General features: G+C 39.9%; 1 protein-coding gene across 3 annotated transcripts in view; it reads right to left on the bottom strand.

Annotated features, from left to right (window-relative positions):
• The window catches only part of DPYD (dihydropyrimidine dehydrogenase), a 594,441-nt gene that overhangs the window by 501,414 nt on the left and 65,739 nt on the right, over window positions 1-27,288 (bottom strand). For all 3 annotated transcript variants that reach the window (XR_016280498.1, XR_016280499.1, XM_089515658.1), the window contains exon 3: window positions 8,057-8,139. Coding sequence is in view for 1 of the 3 variants with exons in the window: in XM_089515658.1 (XP_089371784.1) it covers window positions 8,057-8,139 (83 nt within the window). In the remaining 2 variants the exon portion in view is untranslated. The remainder of the gene's footprint in view (window positions 1-8,056; window positions 8,140-27,288) is intronic.

Raw genomic sequence — 27,288 nt, 5'->3', positions numbered from 1 at the left:
CTCTTTCACTATTTCTATTTCCTCATTGTCTAGGTTGAATTTGTATAGATCCTCTGTAGTCATTATTTTTATTTTCTTTATGTTCAGCAATAAGCCTGCCTTTGCATTTTCTTTAGTAGCTGCTTTAGGTTGTGGTGTCTTCTGCTAGTAATACAGTTGGCCCTTGGTATACATGGGGGATCCGTTCCCCCCCTGCATACCAAAATCCGCATATGCTCAAGTCCCCTTTGTCCCTAATGGCAGCATGTGTGCACGTGTGCCGCCATTGGGGACAAAAGTCCCTTGCCTCTCCTCCCCTCCTCCCCTCCCTCCCTTCTTACTTACCTTTCGTCACCGCAGGAAAGGCTGGGTGCCGGTGCTGGAGGCCTTGAAGGCCTCTGGCGTGGCTGCTCAGTCTCCTCAACGCCGCTGCCATGGGAAAAGCTGGGTGGCGGTGGGGGTGGTGATGCAGGAGGCCAAGCCTCAGCTTCCTCGCCGCCACCACGGCAGGGCTGGATGGCAGTGTTGGCGGCCTCTTGGCCCCCAACACCACCACCACGGGGCTTTTCCTGCAGCAGCGACAGCAGTGGAGACGAGGGCAAGTAGCAGCGCCAGAGGCCTTCAAGGCCTCCAACACTAGCCCCCAGCCTCCTTGATGCCTCTGCCACCGTGGAAGGGCAGGACACTGGTGTTGGAAACCAAGAGGCCTCCAACACCGCCACCCGACCCTTCCGTGGCGGCGGTGAGGAGGCCAAGGCAGCGAGGAGGCTGGGTGTAACAGTGCTGGAGACATTGAAGGCCTCTGGTGCTGCTGCGCTCCGCCCCTCCTCGCTGCCACCACCACCGCAGGAAAGGCCCGGGGGTAGCGGTGTTGGAGGCCAAGAGGCCTCCAGCAGTGTCACCTGACTCTTCCGCAGTGGTGGCGAGGAGGCCGAGGCTTGGCCTCCAACACCGGCACCCGGCCTCCTCACTGCCGCCACCACCACTATGGAAGGGCCGGGTGGCAGTGCCTCGGACTCCTCACCTCTTGGCCTCCAACACCACCACCACCGGGCCTTTCCTGCAGCATTATCGGCAGTGAAAAGGAAAAGCCCAGCAGCGCCAGAGGCCTTCAAGGCCTCCAGCACCATCACCCGGCCTTCTCGCCACCTCAGCCTCTTCGTCCTCACCGCTGCCGCAGAAGCACTGAGTGCCAGTGATGGTGGAGGCGAAGAGGCCTCCAACACCACTGGCAGCAGCGGCAAAGAGGCCGAGGCGACGAGGAGACTGGGTGCCAGTGTTCGAGGCCTTGAAGGCCTCTGGCACTGCTGCTCACCCTCCTCGCCACCACCTCCACTGCCGCGGGAAAGACCCGGTGGTGGTGGTGTTGCAGGCCAAGAGGCCTCCAACACTGCCATCCAGCCCTTCTGCGGCGGAAGCAAGGAGGCCAAGGCTTGGCCTCCAGCACCGCCACTGCCACTGCCACCCGGCGTTTCCTGCGTTGGCAGCAAGGAGGCTGAGCAGCCATACCAGAGGCCTTCAAAGCCTCCAGCACCGGCACCCAGCCTTTCCCGTGACAACGGTGGCAGTGAAAGATAAGCAAGCAGGGAGGGAAGGGCGGAAGGGAGGAGAGGAGGGAAGGGGAAGAACTTTTGTCCCCAATGGCTGGGTTTGCCATCCGCGGATGCTCAAATCCGCGCATGGCAAATACACGTATAAGGAGGGCCCACTGTATGGTGTTGTCTATATATCTTAGATTGTTGATATTCCTTCCTCCTATTTTGACTCCTTTTTTTGTTTCCATGCCTGCTTTCTGTATATTTTCTGCATAAAAGTTGAACAGATAGGGTGAAAAGATGAAGCCTTGCCTTGACTCCTTTGCCAGTTCTGTTTCTCCATATTCTACTTGGACCTCTGGGATTTTCCCTCTCTGTGTATAGTTGGAGTCTATGTTGCTGAATTTTGAGCAGAATTTTGTTTGCATGTAAGATTAGTGCTATGGTCCTATAGCTGCTGCAGTCTTCTGTGTCTCCTTTTTGGGGATGGTAATGTATACTGATCGTTTCCAATATATACATTGTTTTGTTTTCCATATCTGTTGATATATGTTGGTTATTGAATATATGGCACCAATATTAAAATCATTCCACTGGCTGCCAATTATTTTTCAGGAAAATTATAGTGTTGGTTATTTCCTTTAAAGCCCTACATGCTTTCATATATACACTTATGTCCTCCGGCGGACATTTACTCCATGCAGTCAGGACAGTTGTTGGCAACTGTCAGCCAAAGGACCTTTTTTTTCCCGGCAGCCCCTACAGTGTGGAGCAACCTACCAGAAAATTTGACAGCTGAATATGCTATCTGAATTTAAAATGGCATTGAAGACTAATCGCTTCCAGCAGGTCTATCCAGATGACTTTTAAAACCGTACATTTTAAATGATGAATTTTAAATGTAGATTGTTTTAATATGTATGCATGCTCGTTCCTTTAAAATGATGTATGTTTTAACTGATGTTGTGTTCTTAACTGATACATATTTGTTGGTCTGTTGTTCCCCATCTCGGTCCATAGAGAGAGGCAGGTAAGAAATAAATCATCATCATCATCATCATCATTACAGTCACCAAGCCCACACATTGCTTGGACATCATATAATTAAAGATACATTGGCATTCTAATGTATATTTACTTGGAAATAAGTCTCAGTATTAAGTGAGGCTTACTGCCATGTATATATTGAAAGTATTACAGCCTGAAAAGCAAATAAAGAAAGGGAGGGAGGGAGGGAGGGAGGGAGGGAGGGAGGGAGGGAGGTGACTTCATAATTCATCAATATTTTATTTGGGAAATATAGCACATAACTTCCTAAACACTTTGCAAGCAACATAGTAAGCATTTTTACAGGTTTTCTAAAGCTCCAGCATTTTGCCCATCTCAAAATATGCCTTGAATTTCATTACTAATTACAGTGATATCAATGGTAGTAATTAAAATAATGTCATTAGACAACAAGCTGGCTGGTTTTACTAGGAACATAAAGTAATAGTGCTACAAATGGTTTAAACGTTCAGTGCAATATATATACAGGAGCATGATTAGCAGGTATAACATGCTATTAAATTTTACATACACACATACTACCTGAATGTTGCATTTTTTTAAAAAATCATTAATATTATGGGGATTTAATACCCCTATTGATTTTATTTTGTAGAGTCTAGTAGACTATAGAGATTTAGGGTATGTGCTTTTTTAGCTTGGTTTTTTGGAACAAAGCAAATCTGTAATTTGTCTGCAAGCTGAGACATAGTTCAATGGATATTTCCACAGAATTCAATAGAAGTTTATAACTGCCACTTCTGACCATGTATAATGTGTAACCTTAGGTCAGTTAAAATTAAAGAATTTTGGTTTATTTGAGACAGGTGATTGAAGGAATGTTCAGGGGAAATCACTATCTCTCTACTCTCCCATAATCCCCCTTCACTATGGTATTCTCTAAGGAGGAAAGCTTGCTCTCTGATTCACCTTTGCAGCTCACAAAGTAAATTAAAATTCCCAACTGAAAAAAAAAAAAACCTCCAGGAATTACAGATGAAATCTTGGACAATATAGAGTACAAAACCACCTAAGCCTATACAATCTCATAAGCCCATATCAAAGTTGGAAAAACAACTTGAGATAAATATTCTGTGTCAATGGTGACAGAAAAGACACTATTTCATCAAATATCAATCTTTCAATCAGGTTCAAAACAAAACTTTTATGAGCTTCTTGATTTATATTTTAAATATGTTTAAGGCAATGCAATCACTTTCTAAAGCTCTGGAGATATCCACTATAGCAGAATGCAGTGACAAGTTACTCCCTGTGAGTTATTCTGCAATAGAAACCTAGTGACTCTCTAGTTCAAAGCTATGCTGATTGTGGGGAATTTGTGTTATTTTTAAATAGTAAATGAAAAGTTCAAAATATAGAGATTCTAGCACTTGAATGCTATGACACTGGATAAAGCATATTACAGCTCTACTACTAATGGAGGTCAACATTTTAACATATCCATTTTCTTCACTATACCATATTTTCTCTACAGTTAATATAAATTAGACCAGATGTACAATTTATGCATATTTTGTATTCCCAATTTGTATTGAATGAATAGAGTCAAATTAAGAAAGTCCTGAAGCTTATATGTACAGCATACACTCAATGCGCACAAAAATCTCAGGTTTGCATGCCCACAAAAATCCCAGGTCTGAACCTGAGTTTCTCCAGTTATGACAAGAAAGGACTTTTGACTGAACTGATGAGTTTTTATTCAGCCAATCACTGTCAAGAAAATTGTTCGATGGGGCCACAGTCTGAATATCAACCTGCCTTTTAAGCTCCTATATGGCTTGGCCATATTGGTTTTCCTGGATATTTGACTCACCTGTTTTCTAGAATTTACACATGTGTCTGCTTTGCTTCTCTCCAACAATAATTAATGGAAGAGGAACATAAAAGCGTGGCCTTCACCTCATGAATGGGAAGCACCAATTGTAAAGCTGCCATATTTTTTCTCTAGGTATAGAGATTTATGGCAGCAGTACATTTATACCAGTGATAAACTTTTACCAGTATGCCTAAATACCCTAAAGTCACGAGATCCCATTTGATTTTGGAAGCTAAGTAGGGTGACCTCTGGTTAGTACTTGGAAGGGAGATCACCAATGAATACTAAGTGCTATACACTATTTTTCAGATGAAGGAAGTGCAAAATCACCTTGAATATCCATTGCTTAAGAAAACTCTGTGAAATTTGTGTGCTTGCTCTAAATTGACAGGCAACTTGAAGGCACTTACATACACCCAAAAATGAGAACATTACTCTAGATCAGTGATTTCCAAAGTGGGTGGTACACCCCCCCAGGGGGCAGTGGAAAAATCCAGGTGGGTGGTAAGGGGGAAAGGATGCAATGGGAGGTGGTAAGGGGATAGGGGGTGGCAGGGAAGCCTTCAATCAAAATACTGGTGCACAAGAAACACAAGAGGAACCAGCAATCTTTAGGGCCATGGTGGGGATGAAGGTTTCATGAAAAATCTTTTCAGGGTCCCACAATGCAGCATCGCTAATAATTTCATGTGGTGGTATATCATGCTCTTTGCCTTTCTGTGTGAGCTCACTCCCTTGGCCACGTCTTTCACTGGTTGCTGGGAAACCCCTGTGAGACTTGGGTGCAGGACATTGTTTCTGTGGCTCAGAATGGCATTTTTTGGGACAAACTAACTCGAACAAGGAACTAGAGCATGTGGCAGCGGGGGAAAAAGTTTGGGGACCACTCTAGAGGTACTTTCAAGATGCAAAAAGAATCTTATTGCTAGGGAAATGGAGACTAGGGTGCCCCAGAATGTACATTAAAGAACAAGACCCATGCAGCTCCTTGTGCTTCTAACAGTAATATTGCTCTTCCTCTCTGCCACAGTAGCTGTATTAATACTTATAGCATCTTCCTGCAGATGTTTCTCAAGCAGAGTACTATGGACTAGGGAAATAATAGAATTCCTTCTTACCCTTTGGTACTCATCCTCTTTTTTAAAAAGCTCCCTTTACCTGGGAGGATGGTCACTACGAAATAATAGTTATGTGATCTTTAAACAATACCAAGACTTGAAATAGCATATAGCTGGAGTAACAGTCTATCTGGATAACTTTATCTAACTGGATATAATCCTATGATTACGCACTTAACTGATAGTTATGAACTAATTGTAAACTACTAAGGAAGTACTCTCAACTGCAATCTTTAAGGAAACTGAGTTCCAATAAGAATGTACAAAGCATACAATTTTATTTCCTTCCACTCTATTTTTCTTCCCTGTGCTGTTTCCTGGGGAGCAGCTTGGTGTGGCAGTTTTAGGGCTGGATTAATACTCTGGGAGATCAGGGTTCAAATCATCACTCAGTCATGGAAACCTATTGGGTAGCTTTGTGCAAATCACTCTCTCTCATAGGAAGGCAAAGGCAAACTTCATCTGAATTAATACTACCAAGAAATCCTATGATGGGTCCAGCATTAGTTGGAATTGATTTAGGAGCCCTGGTGGTGCAGTGGTTAAATGTTGGTACTTATGGCTATGAGTGGCTGAGGTACCAGCATTTAACCACTGCTCCACCGGGGCTCCTAAGTCAATTCCTACTAATGCTGGACCCATCATGGGGTTTCTTGGTATTATTAATTCAGATGAAGTTTGCCTTTGCCTTCCTCTGAGAGAAAGTGACTTGCCCAAGGCCACCCATATGGGTGTTCAATCCTAGACAGGGCTCCAGAGTCCTCAGCTCTCCCTCCTTTCATAGGTTGGTAAAATGAGTACCCAGCTTGTTGAAGGCAATTGGCTTACACATTGTAAACTGCTTAGGGATTGTTAGTTCACTGATAAGTGGTAGAGAAAAGTACTTGCTATTGTTATATTGCTATTATGGCAGATAATAATAATCAAACATAGTTTTTCAGTATCTACAGAAAGCATATAGCAGACCTTCAATATCCCCACTTACAGGTGGTAAATATCATTACAATATCCCTGCTTGACAGATGGTAAAAACTACACACCAGGTTTTACTGATTAAGTCTACTCTTTGAATCCAGAATTTTTGCCTGTTTTATTACAACACATATGCATTTTATCAGTTTCATTTTAGTTTTGTTTATATTCATCTTAATCATTTATTTTACCCCCCCTTTTCCCTTAATAAGAGATCAAGACTCAAGTTTAAAATTCTTATCTGTTTCTCGAAAACTATTTCAAGCCTGCACTGAACAGAAGGGTGATTCAGAAAGATGTCAAATAAACGAACAATATATTCTCAGGTCAACTGTAATGGAAGAACAAGACATTACACACACACTGTCTACGGTCAAAACCAATTGAAAATGCTGTTTTTAAGGGAAAACATAATAACTATTATAGTGTGCAGAGAAGAAAACAGAAAACACTTGACAGTTTGTGCTCTGACTGACTCCAGGGATGTGTTCACACCCTGGTTGGGTTGTTCTGCAGTGAAGTGCAGAGATCTGCCTCAGGTAGCACCATGAGGAGCAAACAGATTAAGTCCGAAACTGGTGTTTGGATGAGGTATAAAGACTTTACAATAACCATTGGTGAAGTGGGATGGGGATAGAATCATCAATTGTGTTCCACTTCATGTTGCAAAACATATTGTGCAAGTTTTGGTTCACATGTGTACTGCAGCCAGATAAGTAGACAAATACTGGAAACAACTCTTGTAATAGTCACAGCTAAAAACCATCAAGACTGTGGCTGAAGGCATGTGTTACACTTACCATATGAATGGGAACCACTGAAGCCTATTGCAGAGGGAAGATTTGGGATGTTCCTCCCATCACTTAGTTTGCAATACAGCTTCAGAGCCCCTAGTGAGCCAAGTGTAAACATTTACAGCGGTGTATTTGCTTAACAGATTTGGGCTGTTGCCATATGATCCCAGCATTACTGCCAGAAGAAGTATACAGTATCCCATCCCAAGTCCTGGGACTTATGTATATAAAAAGAACTGTATGAAGAACTGAATAATAAAACTGGGGAAAGCAGGAATATACTCTCTCTTTGAAATGAGGAGGTCATTCATTTTAACATACACTAGTTTAATCCCATTAAAGTCTAATAGAAGAAGAAATTACACAGGCTGCAATATCGTGAAAATTAAATACAAATTAGAAGCAAAGAGAGCCTCTTTTTTAAAAAAAAAAAGGAAAAGAAAGAAATTGTCACACAATTGCCTTAATACTGGCACAATTTAGAGGAACAATTTTTATTCATTCCCACAGTTTATTATAAATATAAAACAAGGCACTCCCTTAAGCGTTTTTAGTAACAAATTAAACATTTACGTTTTTAGTGTGCAGAGAGGCTTAGCGTTTGCGCAGCTTCAAAACCGAAGTACAGCCTCAAGGGAAGCTGCTTCGCTGACAAATTAATACCTTAGAGAATAGAGCTGAATGGTGGCAATGAACTCATTTGTTCCCCCAATAATGAAGAATGACTCTTTCTTTACCACATCTGTGACTGTTGCTATGGTGACCCAGACTTACCTCATTGCTTCTCGAAGGGCTCCTCGCTCACCAAGAGTCGTGTGCTTGATGTCATCAAAATTATTTTCCAGCCTCTCACAGTTCTGCAATAATAATAATAATAATAATAATACAAAAGAGGAAGGTCCACATTTAAAAAGGCAATTCCAAGTTGGCTAAACCCCACCACTCTACTTGGATAAATTACCCATCTTCATACTCTCAGTGCAAACATAGCTGATTATATTGATTACATATTCACACAAATTACTCATTTTTGCCTTTAATTGCATAGGAGTAATTAAAAATGACACTATGAACTCTGCCACAAAGTACACATGAAGCATATGATATGGTTGCCATGACAATCCTCTTATCAACATGCTATAATGTGGGAGATAAACATTTCTTCCTATCTGCTTTCCTCTCCTCCCTCTTCCAATCTGAGAAGGAAGAACAACTGAATCTTCACTGTACGCCAGCTATGACGGGATGCAGTCAGAGAGATCAGCCAAAGTCACATACGTTTACAGATTAGATAGTAAATATTCTGCATATGAACAGGAAAAAAAAACATGTTTTGAAATCATAGGAAAACATGTATACATGGAGCACTTGAAGAGGCCAAATGCCATGCGAAAAGTTGGTTTGTGAAATATTGCTGCCAATAAAATCAAAAACGGCAAACTAAGTTCAATAAACTGAGTCTGATAAGTGAAGGGAAACCTTTCCATGCAAGGACCTGCCCTTCTTCCCCATCCTCAGGTAGTTAGAATGAGAGACAGTGACAGGCTCGATGTTCCCCAGTGAATTTCATGGATCACAATAACATATGTTATTGGATTTCATGGATCACTACTTTGGAAACCAAAATTTCCAAAGACCCAGTTCAACACTCTGCCATCACACAACATTGGGTTGTGTACCATCACATTGGTACTCATACAACCATCATGATTGTTGCTAGAAGGTAAGTAATGGCAATCATGGTCTTCTTTAGGGGATTTGTATGCATGGAACAGTTACAAACATAGGGGGAATACAAATGAGCAGAAAGGAGCATCAAGACACCGCCCCTTTCTGCCCTGGATTGTTGCCATGGCAACCGCATGGGTGCAACGACACTTTGCGCTAAAAAGGTGCTAGGAAAAGCAGCTCCTTTCTGTGCCACTGCCAAGGCACCATTAGCACACCCTGGAGCGGCGCGGAGATGTCTCTTGTGCGCCACCCCATTTGGATGCGGTGCACAAGACACATCATTGGCATGCACAGCATGTGGATGTGCATACACCCAAAACGGCACCAGGAGAGTGCGGAGTGTGCAGACGCTTCGCGCTCCCCAACCCTAATTTCGGCCCCAGGCCACCGCAAACCAACAGTCTGTACCAGGCCATAATCTTCATAATACTCTCCAGAGATATTGTTTTCACTTCTTTCAGAATTATATCTGTGATAGCAGATATTTTAGATAGCAGAACAATTTAGAGTTAGAATTTTAAACTTCTACCATTCATAGAATTATAGAATCATAGGCTTGGAAGAGACCTCAAGGACCATCCAGTCCAACTTTCTGCTGTTCAAGAACTCACAATCAAACTACCCCCAACAGATGGCAACCCAGCCTCTGTGTAAAAACCTCCAAAGAAGAAGACTCCACCACTCTCAGAGGCAGTACATTCCATTGTCAAACAGCCCTTACTGTCAGGAAGTTCTTCCTAACATTGAGATGGAATTTCTTTTCCTGTAGTTTGTATCCGTTGATCTGGGTCCTATTCTCTGGAGCTGCAGAAAACAAGTTTGCTCCATCCTCAGTATGACATCTTTTCAAATACTTAAACAGAGCTATCATAACACCTCTTAACCATCTCTTCTCCAGACTAAACACACCCAGCTCCTTAAGTCTCTCCTCATATGGTAATGTTTCCAGACCCTTCACTATTTTAGTCACCCTCCTTTGGACACGGTCTAGCTCATCAACATCCTTTTTGAACTGTGGTGCCCACAAATGGACACAGTATTCCAGATGATGCCTAATCAAAGCATAACAGAGTGGTACTATTACTTCCCTTGATTGATAAAGAAAAGGATGCCCAAATGGGTTTTCTTGGCATCTAAGAAAGGGCCTTAATTTATTATCTATTTAATTCAGAGTGTGCAAAGCACTGAAGAACAGACAGCTAAATTGGTTCCTCGGGGCATCTTAAAAGGCCCCAGCCTTTGCCATAACCCCGCACCCCCCAAATCTTTAACCCTCTAAATGCCTCTGAAGACTCTAGGCATTTTTGCCCCTTCTAAGCCATTTTATGACCAGGACTATCTTTTTTCCAACAGAAAGTGATTTAGGAGATTATCACAAAGCCATTTTTGCCCTGGCGTGAACGGAATAGGATTGGGGCAAAACAGGAAAAAAAACCGACGTTATCACACAGAAAATTGTTGCTGTGCTGCCACCTGACCATCACCCATCCCCCAGGCACAATCTGCCGGCTGATTTTGGTGGTACAGAAGCTGTGCAATAATCTCCTTCGAAGTCAGTTTCTCACTCACTTCCTGTTTAAAAAAGCATATCCTGGGCTTTAAATAACCCAGGTATGAATGTGACAAAATTGCACCCAACCACCCACAGATGGTTTGGAGGTATTTGGGTACATTAAATAAATAACAACTGAGAAGAATGGGGACCATAGAATTGTCCTGTGGGCCACAACTGTTATTTTCCCACCCCTAATTTAATTCATTGCTATTGTTTGGGTTTGTTCTTCTGTTGCTTTGTATTTCTTACAGGTACAGTATGGGGGGGGGGGGGTCTTTTTTACCTCACTATAGAAAATAATTTGACCAGATAATGTGTGTACTGAATTAATGGATGGGAGGTTGTACAGCATGCCCGCTCCTTTATGCAGAAGCTGCGCTGCAATAGACACGCCGTGGCGCCACAAGCATGAGCCCCATTCTTTTGAATGGGGCTTGAGTTTACACAGTATTTGTCTTACGCGGAGGTCTGGAATGGATCCCCGTGTAAGCCACTGTATTTGCTCCTTGTCTCAAGAGGTAAAATACCTTGAGCATCCATCTGAAAACATACTTGAACTGGAAAGAAGGTTTTATAGGCTCAGCACCATAGCTTGGAAATGTAACAAATTGTTCATTATCCATGAAACTGTATGAGTGCCATACTACCTATTGCTTGTGAATAATGGCTAACATACTACATCATTAATTCTTTACTATTAGCTTTACATTTTGGTCAGTAAAAATGACTTAATTTTAAACACCTGCAGATGTGTTACAGTTTTAAATTTTTTAGGATAATTTTAAATTGCCTAGTTTTAACATGTCAGACTTCATAATATGCCCTTAGTCTATTTAAATAATTTCTTACTTTTTAATACGAGTTAAATTGATTTAGTTGGACATTGTCCTATGATTTATGTTGTCTGGTGAGACATTTTAATCAGCCAATCGATCAATCAATAAATCATACTAAAAACTTCCACCATTCCCTTAAAGTAATTTTTGAGTCAGAACATATAAATTTTGCTTATTGGTTTTTTTTAATTGTAATGTTTCTAGAATTGTCTTCAAATAATTAAAATAATTGTGTTGCCCCCTTGTTACTTAAAAAAAATCCAGTGTGCCTAAAGTCACTGTTATGAAAGTTCTGGAAACAACTGGATTGGCCAACAGAAATAAAACTTTTCTACAACCATTTAATGTTGCAATCAAGAAACATCCATCAGACTTCTTTTTTTAAAAAAAAATCTTTCAACTTGCTTTTTATGATAGTTTATAATGTTTAGATGCATGGACCAATATGTGTACTAAATGTGTTCCATCTAGAAGAGGATGGTGCAAATGTATTTACATAATGTCACCCACACTTCCAATCCTGCAGCCATTTCCTAATGATGCCCTGTCTGTAGCTATTGTGAAATTATGACAGATAGCTCAGTTCTTTAAAAGACAAACATGAATGAAAAATAATTACCCAAGCTTCTTTATATCACTTTATTAAAAAGGCCTTATCAACTTGTCCAGCTAACGTCAAAATTAGCTTGTTATAACTTTTGAGATAATGCTACAGACATTTTAATATACACTATTAAACATCATGCTACTCTACTGACACTGCTAAGACATAATTACCAAATCAGCAAAGGGTATTTGAAGCAAGCCTGTGTAAGGAGCTCTTTTCTTTCATGTATTTTTCAAGGAATCTGCAAGGCCATTTCTCTTTTAATAAATAAATAAATAAACCACACATTAACTGTGTCCTCTGTTTAGAACCATATAGTCTTTTTAAAATGTTCTGTTCCTCCCCAGCAATTTATTATTCATCCTTTCAAGGAGAGGGAGTTACCCTTTCCATAGGGCAATATTCTATTTCTTATATTCACCCATATCCGGATACATACATACAAAGTATACTAAAGTTAAAAGACTGCTGCATTTTCAAATTACTGATTTCAGCAACAGCATTAACAGCAACTTCCCTATAGAAAAATGCCAAAATGAAGTTTTCAAAATAAGGTAATGACAAACCTATTCTAAAGCTTTTCTTTAAAAGAAATGAATACTGTATATATGCATGTATAAGTCTAGAAATTTTAGTCAAAAAATTGACCTAAAAATCTGAGTCCACCTATCCACAGGTCAATGTAAGTACTGTACTTTAACTCTTATTTTAAAAGAACTATTACCTGGTTAAAAAAAAAAAAACCAAGAGTATAATCTGTCCTGGAAGCACTAACCCTCACCCCCACAACTCTCTCATCCATCCACCCTTTAGTGCAGGGGTTCCCAAACTTTGATCCTTCCGGTGTTTTGGACTTCATCTCCTAGAGCAGCCCTAGCCAGCTTGGAATCTTGGAAGCTGAAATCCAAAGCATTGGAACCCAAAGTTTGGGAACCACTGCTTTAGAGTGAGAACAAACAGTTATGCCTGCCAGAATTTTGTAGTTTTTTGGCATTGTTTTCCTTTGCTTCATCCTTTTGCTCCTTTGTTATATTGCCCCTAAGTTTTACCCTCAATTTATCCGTCATTCATATCAAAATCCATAATTTTAACCCCCAAATCTGCTCTCGTCTTATACATGAGGTGGACGTATAATCAAGTATGTATATAGTTGAGTACTTTGCCTCCACTAGATCTTCTGCATGGCACAACAGTATTACAAGTGATGGATGGGAAATACTATTCTTGCCCACAACCACATGGTCAATCTACAATTTTCTGGTCCATTGGTGAAAAGAATTCCACATATAGTTTCAGGCTTGTGGCATGGTAAGAATATACAACAATAATTGGTTATTGCAGATACTGATCACCTAAATCTTAGTTGTATCTCTCTATTCATGTTCCACCACTGTCAGCTTTGGCATAAATATAACAGTAAGTGTGACAATGAGGAGAAGAAGTGAAAGCCAAGCCATTGCTCCAAAACATCCTCTGTTAATCGAAGACATTCTACACATTAGCACAGACAGACCACAACCCATTTGCATTCCTTTCAGCAAACTGCCATAACTGCATAGAGAAAGCTCATTTCCCTCCCTTAGTGTCCTTACTCTAGATAGGCTATTAACACAGACCTCTACCCAACAAAATCTATATAGATGGGGTGAGAATTGCATGGCTTTCCATATATTGTTGAACTGCAAATCCCAATAACCTTAGCTATGATAGAGGAATAGTGGGAGTTTCAGCCAAACAAAAGGGCTGCATTAGTCCAAACTTTGCTGTATGGAGTGGAGAATCAGGATCATGTGCACTCACCCTGCCCTATCTGCAATATCCTTGTTCCCTAAAAACTGGGCTGGTTGACGCCAGATGGTCCCAGGGCAAGGTAGATCCACCAACAGTGACGAACCAGAACTAGGGGTGGCTGACACTAAAGTCCATCTTGGATTCTGGTACTGTCTAAAATATTCATACTGGGTACTGTTCTACCAGCACACACTCCCCAACCCACTAAAGCACATTTTGAGAGCCAGTGTAGTGTAGCAGTATGAGCACTGAATATGATTATAGAGACCAGGGTTTGAATCCCCACTCAACAAAGGAAATCCACAGGGTGAACTTAGACAAGTCATACTTTCTCAGCATCAGTGGAAGGCAAAGGCAAACCCTCTCTGAAATCTTGCCAAGAAACCCCCAGGATGGATTTGCCTCAGGGTCACCATAAGTCAGAAACAACTTGAAGGCACACAACAACAAATTATTCTACACTTTGTAGGCAGCAATGGTATACTTACTTATCTCTGAGAAAGCACACTGAATTCATTGGCACTGCACATGCACATGACAGTTTAATAGACTAGGATTAGTGCCTGGAAAGTTACTTAAAAAAAAGTAAGAAAAAAGACTCATGACCAGTACTTGTTGAATTCTTTTGAAGTAAGTCATATTGATCATTCTTGATAATAAATTCAATTTAAAGCAGTAAGAAAATGACCTTTAATTTAGCAATGGCATCCCTTCAAATTGCCTCCAAAGCAGTATGTAAAAGTAACAAGCAAATGCTGCTCATTAGTCAAATACTAAGACTATTAATAATGTTGTTATTATTTTGTGCCTTCCAGTCATTTACAATTTATGGTGACCCTAAGGCGAACTTATCATGGGGTTTTCTTGGCAAGATTTATTCAGAGGAGGTTTGTTATTGTCTTCCCCTAAGACTGAGAGCATGTGACTCACACAAGGTCACCCAGTGAGTTTTATTGCTGAGCGGGAACTTAACCCTAGGCCTGTTACAGACTGCCAAAATAAAGCTGCTTCGGGTCTCTTTGGAGGTATGCTGTTTAAATGATGCATGCATCCTAAGAATCCGGAAGCTGTACCAAAGCTGCACTCCAGTGCTTAGGAATGGAGTGTGGCCTTGGCGCGACCTCTGGACTCTTAGGACCCATGCATCATTTAAATAGCATACCTCCAAAGAGACCCGAAGCAGCTTTATTTTGGCAGTCTGTAACAGGCCCTAGTCTCCAGAGTTGTATTCCAACACTCAAACAACTAAGCCATGCTGGCTCTCACTAATAATATACAGGTAGATTATCCCTTATGTGGAATTCCAAAATACTCCAAAATCCAAAACTTTTTGAGCCACAACACAAGTACCATAGTATATAGCTGTACTGTATTTGCAAAGCTGAAGAGAGACACAGATGGAAAAAGACATGAGGATCTGTGAAATAACAGGGATTAACATATCCCACCATTTCACAGAGCCTCTCTCCAGCCTCTTTGTGTCTTGTGTATTACTATATGTATTACAATACATATTATATATTCAGCTGTCCCTTCACATTCATGGGGGTTATGGGCACAAGACCCCCCCCACACACACACACACAAATGTGGGAAAACTGCAAATAACTTTCTTCTTCCCAGGAAGCCAGTTAAGGGGATGGGTGGGCATGGCAAGAGGAGCAGGAGTGTTTGCATTCCTTCTCCTACACTCCTGTCCCTTTAACTGGCTCCCGGCCTCTTTCCAGAACAGAGAAGTGCCTTATTCACCAGGCAGCTGTTGGTCCTGGAAAGGGGTGGAGGATCATCCTCCTCCACAAGCCCCTTCCCACTTCCCAGGAGGGAGAGCTGCCTAGTTCACCAGTCAGCTCTCAGTACTGGTGAAAGACAGATCTCAGTCCTTGAAAGAGGCAGGGTTGGCATGTGCACCCTTCCTAGCTACTCTCCATTCCTCCTTGGTTTTTTTCCTCCAAAGAAAGGGTGTTTGTCCTCCTAAGGAGAAAAACCTGGGAAGGAGGAGGAAGAAGAGCATGCATGCACATGGCGGCCTTTACTTCACAAATGATCAAAGCCGCGAGTGTCAATGTTGCAAATGTCAAAGGATGACTGTATGGGTATTCTAATATCTGAAAAAAACTGAAATGCAGAACACTTCTGGTCCCAAGCATTTTGGATGTGGGATTCTCAATCAGCAGCAGCATCATGTTGCCAGTTTTTAGGTTACTCTTTTAAATAATCCCTGCCATCCTGTTATCCCAAAGTAATAAAGTTACTTTCAAGCACTTGCCAGGACTCATACTTAGCCATGACAAATGAAAGATGGGAGAAGCCTACATCTAACATTGCATCAGCTCCTGACCTCTAGGGCATTAGGACTTTGTTCTTTTCCTCCTCCCCACCAGCCTCTGCATTAGGCATGTAAATAATCAACTATTTTGTCCAGGCATGTAAGGACAAGTATTTTCTCCACACCACAGGAAGATTTCACAAAGTGTTTAAGAGACTGTTCTGTACTGAAATATACACATTTTTGTGCAAAAAAGGGCCATTTTACCCAATAAACAGTGTTCGAAGGGACAAACTGTATCTAAAATTCATACTTCTTTCCACAAAAACCCTACATTTTTTGCACAAAAAAGTGTGTTTCTGGAAACAGATTTTTCTGGCACTCTTTTTGGTACAAAAAACAATTTTTTGCACATTTTTTTTTTTTTTTTGGGGGGGCAAAAACACATAGGCCTGTTACAGACTGCCAAAATAAAGCTGCTTCAGGTCTCTTTGGAAGTATGCTGTTTAAATGATGCATGCATCCTAAGAATCCGGAAGCTGCACCAAAGCTGCATTCCAGTGCTTAGGAATGGAGTGTGGCTTTGGCGCGACCTCCGGACTCTTAGGACCCATGCATCATTTAAATAGCATACCTCCAAAGAGACCCGAAGCAGCTTTATTTTGGCAGTCTGTAACAGGCCATGGTTTCCTTCCTCAAGTGCTGGACACAGAGGCCCTGTGCAAAACAACATATTTTGCAGTAACAAATTTATGAGAACAAAGTTTATTTACAAAAAAAACCCATTTTTTTTTTTACAAAAAAGCACAATTTTTCTGCTAAATTATTGTGTACAATATGTTACATATTGTATTTATTGCAAGGATTGCTTATTTCTTAGTGCAATAATTTCCTGAAACACTGGCTCTGTAAACATAGGAAAAAACTGGGGAAAATGTTCTCTTTCTCTGTTTTATCTTCCTAACCAGGCTTCCTATCTGTCAGGAAAACTACCGTTTGTCTGAAAAGTGAATAACCACATGCTTACTCTGCACCACCTGAAATCCTATTCCAGAGGCTCCCCCAACCTACTGGAGCAGGTTTTGGGTGAAGATGGGGAGAGGGCTTTGGGTAGGAGTTCACTGGCCAAAGTACTTCCATTAACAGCCTAGGTAAACCCTGGCCACTAAGACACAGTAACTGGAACTCCCTCAATATCTATAGGAATATCTATAGCCAGACATGTCTACATGTCACAACACTCTACAATTTCTTTTTCATGGAAAAGTGTCATGGAACATGGCCAGGAGAACACAATATATTGTGATGTCAGTACCTAGGCAAGTTATGGAAGGGGGCAAGGGATTCAATGACAGCTGCGTATTTACCATTGTGTCTAGTTTGGCCTGATGACACTTGCCAAATGAAAAGATAAGAAGTAATTAATTTCCAGTTCTTAGCAGCAATTAAAGTAGAAAGTGAAAACACAAGCAAGGGGGGTTGTGAGATGGAAGGTTCTGGGGAGGGGAGAAGAGAAAGATCCTTGTGGCTTTCTGCCAAATTATTTCCTGTGGGTCTTGATAAGGTCTCAAAAGTTTCAACTGTGATGGACTAATTATACAGTATTTATATCTTATCTCTTTTAAACAGTTGCATAATGCTGTATGATAGCAAACCAACCAACACAAAGAGATTTACAACAGCAAAGCAAATATAAAGAGATACAGTGGCAAAGTCAGAGTTGGGGAAAGTCACTGGACATCCTGGTCTATTTGCAGGCAGAACAATAAACACAAAGCCAATGTTGGGCATTAAAAAAAAATCTCATCTTACAAAGAGTCAGACATAAATGCAAATAAAAACATTTTATTTGAGGGTGCAGAAATGAAACCTCTAAGAATCAACAGAAGCCAGTGTCAGGTAAAAAAGAGAGCACTTTGTTCAAACTGTAAACATCCCATGTACACCTGGTTTGTGACTGTTTTGGTCAGGGCGCCAGGGCCTATAGTTGGACCCTGTATCAGTGGCTCATCCTAGAGAATGTGTGTGGTGGTTAGAGATTAGGCAACAAAGACATCAATGGTTTAGAGAAAACAAACTAATAGCTTTATTGTATGCACTCCATTTACTCAAGGTGCTCATCTACTGTATATACTCAACTATAAGTCAACCTCATGTATAAGTTGTGGGCACATTTGGGGGCCAAAATTATGGCTTTTATATGATCCATGAATAAGTCAAGGGTAGAATTTAGGCATATCTAAAAAAAATGGAGCAAAGGAAAATGATTCCAAGGAACTTACAAAATTCCCACAGGCATAACTGTTTATACTTACTCTAAAGGCTGAATGGCTGCATCCACACTGGAGAAATAATACAGTTTGACACCACTTTAACTGTCATGGCTCAATGCTATGGAAATTCTGAGAATTGTAGTTTGTTGTGGCACTAGAGCTCTCTGACAGAAAAGGCCGAATGTCTCACAAAACTACAATTCCCAGTGGTGTCAAACTGCATTAATTCTGCAGTGTAACAGCAGCCTCAGCTAACCTCAAACTGTAATGTGTTCAAAAGTTATTGCTAGTTTGTCTCAGCAAGTCTCATTGTAATCCCAGGTCTTAAAAACACAAGACCCAGTTTTAATCTCATTATTCCTGTAGAAGATAAGAACTTAACGAGATCTCACATCAATACCCCTCCTACCAGTTATCCCACTCTCTGTACTTTAGCTTTCTGGCATGGGAGAAGAAGCCTGGCATGCTACACCTCCTCCTGCCATCAGCCCTTACAAAAGGGGCAGTGGTAGGATGAGGTTTAAAAACAACAACAACACAGCTCCTACTATATGTTCCTTGTTGTGATACTGTTGGCCAGTAAGGGAAGTGGCACCACGACAGAAGTAAAATGGGCATGGCTGCTGCAACCAATACAAGATGACACAAGAAGTCATTTCTACCAAGGAGAGATGTAATTCAGCAATGGGTAATTCTAGCAATTTTCATTCTGCTGCAAGAAAGTCTTCAAAAGCCATTTACAGTTCAGGACTTTTTGTGTTGTTTATGCCAGAAAAAAATATTTTGTGCACCAAAAATACTACATACTTCTGCACAAAAAATATTTTCTCCACTGAAAATGCTGTCTCCTGTGCAAATAAATACTTTCTGACCAAAAAACAATCACATGTGAAATTTAACAGAATAAGTTCCAGACAGCAAAGGTTTTCATTAAACTTTCATTTTCAGGATTTGACATTCAAGAAACATATTTTTTGCAACTATTTTTTTAAAAAAATATTTTCAAATATTCCATTCCTGATGTTGCAAGAGAAAGCTACTTTGCCAGCTTCCAAGCTGGTTGGGAACCATCAAGGAAGTTTTCTTTGAGGAAGATAACTTTCTTTGCTCTTCCCTAGACACCTCTCTGTATGCCACTCCAAAAAGAGTCATCACAGCATTCCATGTAAATCCAGGTAAATAGCCTGCATAGTCTAGCATATTGAAGCACTGGAAAGGTAATGTGAAAACAAATCCTGAGAAATATTTCTATATACTTGGTGCTTTGACCATTCCAAATGAGGAAGCATTTTTAGGAAGGTGAAAGTCTTCTGATGTATAGTCACTCCTAATGAAGATATTATTTTACAAGCCCCGATAAGTTCAGTGCAACTGATTAATCTAGTTTTAATATTTCAAAACTGCAGTGCATTCCTTCTCCTGTCTTTATCTTATCTGAGAGGGAATTTTAATCCAGCAGTACTAACAGAATCTGTCTCTTCCTATATTTCAACTTAGGTTTTGTTTCAACCATAATTAATTTGACAGGTTTAGGGGTAGGGAGTCCCAGTACGAAAAGGCCTGCCTTTTATGGTGAGTTAGGTTCCACCTCCTTTGCCCACAATAGCTGAAGCAGAAAATACTTCTATGTTCAAGGCCAACAGGTTCAGTATAACTGCTACTGGATCCCTGCTTCATTCAGTGTAGTGGACCTTACTTATCATTCCTTTGACAGTATCAGGTGGATGAAGCAGAGTTGGATGGGGGAGAGAAAGTGCTTGCTACATCAGGATTCCAGAGATATTGAGATAATTAAAATGCTGGCCAAGAGACACAGTCACACAGGCCCCAAAATGGCTAAAAGAAAAAGGGGGAAAAACCACAGTGATTGCCCTGCATTGAGAAGAATGTGGAGTCTGTGGCTAAGTATAGGCCATCATGAGGCCTTGGGCCATTAACAACAACCTAGCAGCACATATAGATAAACAGCATTATCTAGATGCTGCTTTTCAGGAAAAAAATGTCCAAAGAAGCAGCAGCAAAAATATAACAAGAACATAAATAATAAACAAAAATCAGTAATAATAAATAATCTCACATTTAAATGGTAGTACAGAAAAATCAGGTACACAGAGAGAGAGAAAAACTTATTTTTTAAGAATATGAAGCTGTTACTAGAATAATACATTGTGCTCAAGAAGCAGAGATATGGACTCATAAATAGCAAAAATCTGATTTCTGTGATGTGTTCCCTGAATCATTTCAGTAAGCAAGGGTAAGCATAGGAATTTATATCAGGGATCTCGGAGGGTGGGAGGGATGGAAGATTTCTTGGCAAGACACTCTGTGGATACCGGTAAATTCACTAGCAGCTGTTCTGACTTAGACACCATATTGACCACACAAACTGATGTACCCTTGGTAGTCTTTTGTCCTGTTGTTATAGCTACTGTTCAGCTTGTGCAGCCTGTGGGTGTGGGTAGCATTTTTGGAAGTGTGAGGTCGATTGCCTCTGCATTTGCCTCCTGCTGTCCTAACTAATTAAGACTGCTCCAGAGAGACAGACCAGTGAGTGCTGAATGGATTAATGTTAAATTTGGGGAGCAACCTATACCACTTAGTTTAAAAATCACCTTCAGAACTTTTAAAAAATATATGTTTTCTAGGTCCCATCATTTTAGATAACTACCAGCCAGTTTCTCAAATGCCATCTCAAGACAAGTTGTTCAAATATATGGTGAAAGCATAATTGCAAGCTCTCTGGATAGTGTGGATTATTTTCACCCATTTCAGTCCAATGTCCATCCCAAATTTGTGAAGAAAGCACAGTCTTGAGAAATGAGCAAAGTGAATGAGGTTCTGTCTTTCTGCTGGACCATTCAGCAGTTTCTGGACAACCTTGCTGAAGTCTGGTTTGGTGGAGAGAGAACAACTAGTCAGACACACAGATGATAGTGACTGGTTTGTATTTATTATGATGTATTAACATAGAGTTTAATTAACCTGTTCTCTGTCCATAGATCAATGGTGGATGAAGTTTTGGGAAGGATGGTTAATGGAGAAGCTTACAGATGATGTAAGCTTTCACTTAAACTTGTACGCCGCTTTGATCAAAAATTGGAAAAGCGGGATATAAATAAACTATTTATTATTATTATGTCGGGAAAACCTCTGGGGCAAGGAACTGCAATCAGTTCAAGGAAAAGTGGTTACCTCTTATAGAATATATAACTCCGATTCTCATGCTCATGTTCCACCATGGAACCACGGGAGATTTTGGTTTGGAGTTTTGAATGAGACCTCAGTTTTGTAAATCTGTATTTTAGCTTGTGCTTTTAAAGTAGAATGATGATGTAATTGTATTTTACCTTTTGTAAACAATAAAATTTTAAAAATTAACCTCTTCTAATTGAACACCTACTGGGACAAATGTAATAGGAATTCAGTTTCTGATTCTAATAGCAACTTTAAAATGCAGATATAATAAAACAATTTGCCTTTTTGTATGTATAAAACATACAGTGTAGCTTAGTGGTAGCTTAGTGGTTAAGATGCCAGTTCTGATGATTGGAAGATCAGAAGGTTGGCAGTTCAAGGCAGTTCGAGTGGTGCATGATGGGGTGAGCTCCCGTCACTAGTCCCAGCTTCTGCCAACCTAGCAGTTCGAAAGCATGCAAATGCAAGTAGATAAATAGGTACCACTTCGGAAGGAAGGGAACAGTGTTCAGTGTAGTCATGCTAGCCACATGACCACTAGAGCAGTCCTCAGACAACGCTGGCTCTTTGGCCTAGAAACAGAGATGAGCACTGCCCGCTACAGTTGGTTAGGACTAGACATTTATGTCAAGGGACTACCTTTACCTTAATGTATAAAACTATGTGAAAATAGGAAATAATTGTGGATATTCTTGAGTACACAGAACATCACCTTTTAGATTCATAGTTTTCTGGTAAAGTGAATGTGATTTGAAATGTATCTGGATATCATATCTTCAATGAAATTCATGCAGCTTGTAAGGGGATAGTTGCCATGATATGATGGGTGGTTATGTATTCCAGCTGCAGATCTCTGCTACATTTTAAACGTTTTTCCTAGTGCATTTTTAAAAACAAACACATTAACATGACCTAACACTGTTTGAAGGCTAACAGAAATGCATTCATACATATTCTGAGTGCACATGCCTATCAGGGATTTAGTGATTTTGGAAAAACATGCTTTGGGCAAATCGGATTCAAGAACCTACATTCGCACAGAACCCTCTCAAGGGAGAATTTTACTGAACATACAGCAATCAAGATACACATAATAGTTGCATTGAGGAATAGTAAACAGTACATACAAAACAAAACATAGTTGCTTTAGGATGGGGAGATACTAACTCAAAATAATTAAACTCGCAAGGATGCAAGACTTTGGAATTAAACAGTTTGAAGCCATAGAGATTGCTAAGGGAAGGGAGCGATGAGAGAAAGAAAGTGTTCCAAAAGAAATGGCAATTTAATGGTTTTCATAATCCATATACTCACATGTGCAATAGAAAAAGGGACACTTTTGAGAAAATCATATCTGCAGTTAAAATACTGATGGGTAAATTACCAGAGAATGTCAACAATCTCCAGGTATGGCTATGGATAAAAAAATACTGCCTGAAACTCTAGAGAAACACTACCACACAGAGCTGACAATTTTGAGCTAAATAGACCAAGGATCTAATTCAGCCTTCTGTTTTCTGTGTTTTATATTACCAATGTATAATACGTTACACTGTTTTTGAAGGTGGTGCCCTTCATGAAATAACACATAATTTAATGGTGTTTTATACTGTATATTGTTATTTAATATAGGATTCTTTAATTCTAATTTGTAAAGGCTCCAAGAACCAGAACTTTAATCCAGAATGCCTAATTTGAATTTCAAGAAGGTGCCATCTGTTTCAGCAATGCACTACACACGCCATTGTAAATTTAGAAAATGTTTGTGAAAACGTAAGTCTCACAAGTCACCCTCTAAAAAATCTCACTTACACTCTAAAAGACAATTACCGTCTTCTAAGGAGGATTTTCAATTCATCAAGGAGTGTGCTCTTTCCACTGCTTTTATTGATCTGCTTATTGATATTTGAATGTTAGACATGATAATCACTTGTTATTCTGGGAAGTCTCTGACTTTACCAACAACTGCCTTGTGTTTTATAAATCCAGAGCAAAAATATAACAGAAATTTAAACTGTAATATATTGCTCAAGGATAATTATTAAGGGAAAACACAGCTGACATGTTCTGATTTATGAACACAATCAGAGATGGAGTCCAAGGACTGTGACATAATTATCTTTTTGCTAACCATTTTTTGTAAATCTCTCGACAGAATTTTAGCTAATTTTAAAATGCCTTCTGAAGATTAGCTCTTAAAATTGTTGGGGAAAAGAACACAACTTATTAGCAAGGGTATAATTGTAAACCTTCCAAATACTCATTGTGAATATCATTTAGACAGTAACTCCTGCTTCAGCAGCTGGTAGAAAAGACTCCAGTTTATGGAATCTTGAAACAACAGAGGGAATCTAATTAAACAGGATTACATGCCAAACAAAAATTATTAAAAAAAACAAACCAACAACCAGACTAATAGATCATTGTTATGAATGTAAAAATCTCTTCCAGCTTTTCTCTCTAAAGCAAACTTATGTAACCATGACAATGGAAGTGTTATTTGCCATAAAATCTGAACTTTTGTTGACTTCTTATTAAGTTCAGAATCCAGAAAGACTCCCACTAATGAAAACAGGAAACAAAGGTACACATGCACAAATGGAAGACACTACAACTTGTGATTAAAGATCAGTTATGGGCTTCTTCACACATTACCAGGGAAACACAGGAATCCCCTCCCAACCCATGTTCCCGTCACACTGCCAGAGTAGCATCTGGAAGCATGGAACCATGTAGTCATGGTCAATAGTGGGCATCTGGTGGAAAGAGACCTCAACAATTGGCTTGGAAAGACATGCCACAAATGTCTTGTATGAAAGGCTCTTGGGCAGGGAAATGTCTCTAAATCAGAAGGTCATCCCATTCAGGCAGGCCTACATAACCGCTGACCTTTCAAGCAAAACATATCCAGCACACACAGCAGCTCCTCAGAGGTGCAATATACCTCTTGTTTCCATCCCTATTTGGGACTGCAAAACAGAAGGCACTGGAGATTATCAGACAGGAGGACAAAGGAAGGAAGTGAAGTGGATCGCTCCTGTCCTTATCCCATCCTTATCAAACAGTTGTGTGAAGGAGCATCACAAACATTGTGCTTATCAGCTCATTATCCCATCAATGAAGTGGAATTGGCCTGTCATTTTTCAATAACAGAAACTCCAGAATGAAAAATGACAGGACAATTTCACTTCACTGACAGGACAATGACAGGATAAGCGCAGCATCATCTGATAGTCTTTCGCATGCTTGTGAACAATTCCACTTCAGTGACAGGATAATGACCAGATAAGTGCAACATTGTCTGATAATCTTAGGATTATCATATGATAAGGATGGGGAAAGGACATTCTTTTCCCCATGTGATAATCCTCATTGCCAAACAATGTGTGGGTCAGAATACATGACCTTCACGAGTCATTTTGGGCTGCATGTTATATTCATTCAAAACTGTCCAGGCTTCTGAAATCTCCATTCCCTTTCTTCTCTGAGGCTACATTTTTAACACCTCCCAGAGATTTTTGTAGAGCTCTGTCTTAGACGTTAGCTCATCAACCCTTGTGTGGAGAATGTGTGAATAAACGACATTCAGACAAAACAACTGCCTTGGTTTTCCATGAGACACATCAGACAACAACTTGCAATACGTCAAAATAGTGGTTCTCAACCTGTGGGTCGCGACCCCTTTGAGGTTCAAACGACCCTTTTACTGGGGTCGCCTAAGACCATCAGAAAACAGTAGCAAAATTACATTTATGAAGTAGCAACGGGTGACCACAACATGAGGAATTGTATTAAAGGGTGGAGGCATTAGGAAGGTTGAAAACTACTGCCATAAAAGGTATACAGTGGACCCTTGTTATACGCTGGGGTTTGGTTCCAAGATCCCCCGTGTATAACAAAATCCGTGTATGCTCAAGTCCCATTAAATATAATGACATAGCAAAATGGTGTCCCTTATAAGAAATGAAAAATCAAGGTAAATTATACTTTTTTGGGACATTTTCAAACCGTGTATGCTTGAATCCGTGTATAAAAAATCTGTGTATAAGAAGGGCCAACTGTACTTGCAATTCCTTAAAAGAAGCATTTCACAGAATCACACCTAAGAAATCCCGATACACTCATTGCCATGTCTAGTTAAAGATGCAGTAAACAGCATTGTTCTCTTTCTCTTTCATGTTCTGACACCACTTCTCCTTTCTTACTTGTCTATTCCACAGGATTCTAGTCCACAAAAAGAAGAAAAAATTTAAAGAAAGAGGCAAGACAGTAGCAATTGTAAAGACAAACAGAAGCATTTACTCCCCTTCTCCTAAGAATACATTAATTCCTCCTAGCTTGAGACCGCCTACATTAAACTTTAGCCAGTTAACATAACATCACAAGTCATAATATATGAGTATGAGGTTTTGGCCAACAATTTTTGCTCAGTATTATATATTCAATTTTGGTTAACAGTCTGATGGATATTTTGGAAAAGTCTAAATAATCTAAATGTATGTCTATGGATATCTATATCCCTGCATTAAGTTCTTTTTCATGAGATATTTACCATGTTATTAAAGAGTGCATACTAGCATTATATGAAATTTTCAGTATTTTCATTTCTGGGTTTTTACCAGATTAAAAGCACACAGGATAAGGAGCTACTGAAGGAATCTTTTATAAGGATGTCCCACTCCATGCCTGTTTATTGTCCCAATATATTGCTGCATTGGTGATCTCTTTGTTGTTGTTGTTGTTGTTGTTGCTGTTGTTGTGTGCCTTCAAGTCATTTCCAACATATGGTGACTTTAAGGCAAACCTATCATGGTGCTTTCTTGGAAAATTTCTTCAGAGGGAGTTTGCCATTGCCATCCTCTGAGGTTGAGAATGTATGACTTATCCAAGGTCACCCAGTGAATTTACATGGCTGAGTTGAGATCCAAACCCTGGTCTCCAGAGTCATAGTTCAGTGCTCAAGCCACTACACCATACTGGCTCATGGTGATCTCTTTAGGGTTTGTTTTTATTTTGTTTTTGTTTTTTATTTTACTGCTAGGTTCTAGCTGATATCAAATCACATAATGAATGTAAGGATATCATATCACAATATATCCAATCAAATGCTGATTGCATTGAGCTTACTCTGAAAGATGAGGGAGTAGTCAGCTGCTATGGCACTGGTTTTAGAAAGTACAAAATTTGACATATCCTATTTGAAAGACAAACAATATTCTTTGAGAGGATAATATCTGTGGCACTTTATGTTAAGTAGAGTTTCAAACATTGGATTTTTGGGAGTAAAATCTCCAGAATCTATGCCATGCTGCATCATTCATTCTGGGAGTTGCAGTAAAAAAAAGTATTTTTCCCTTAGCCCTGGGGTTAAAAATGTAGTTTATTACTGTGTTTTCACAAAGATTAAGAGTGTGAGGCTGGACATTTCCTGGTTCAAATCGTATCATAGCTACAAACTCAGTGGTATAGAATCATAGAGTTGGAAGAAGCTGCAATTATCTACATCTCAGGCATGTGTTGATATAAAACAAACCTTGAAGGACTATTGTAAATATTACTGAAAAATGGAGATTACTATGAATGCAATAAATACACTATACCAATGCTATTTTTTGATGTTGTTTGTTCTGGTTGGGTGATGAATAAAATGTAGAAAGGCAGGGCGTTAACATTTCAACTAAAGATCCATGAATTCTCTATTCCTTGTGGATTTCCTATCTGGTTACAACACTTTCCATACTTACTCAAATAC

This window comes from Sceloporus occidentalis, unplaced genomic scaffold (genome assembly GCF_023333645.1).
Source record: "Sceloporus occidentalis isolate IW3139 unplaced genomic scaffold, rSceOcc1.0.p SCAF_3, whole genome shotgun sequence".
Classification (NCBI taxonomy): domain Eukaryota; kingdom Metazoa; phylum Chordata; class Lepidosauria; order Squamata; family Phrynosomatidae; genus Sceloporus; species Sceloporus occidentalis.
Note: the sequence above shows the minus strand (reverse complement) of the source record. Positions and strands in the feature narration are given on the sequence as shown.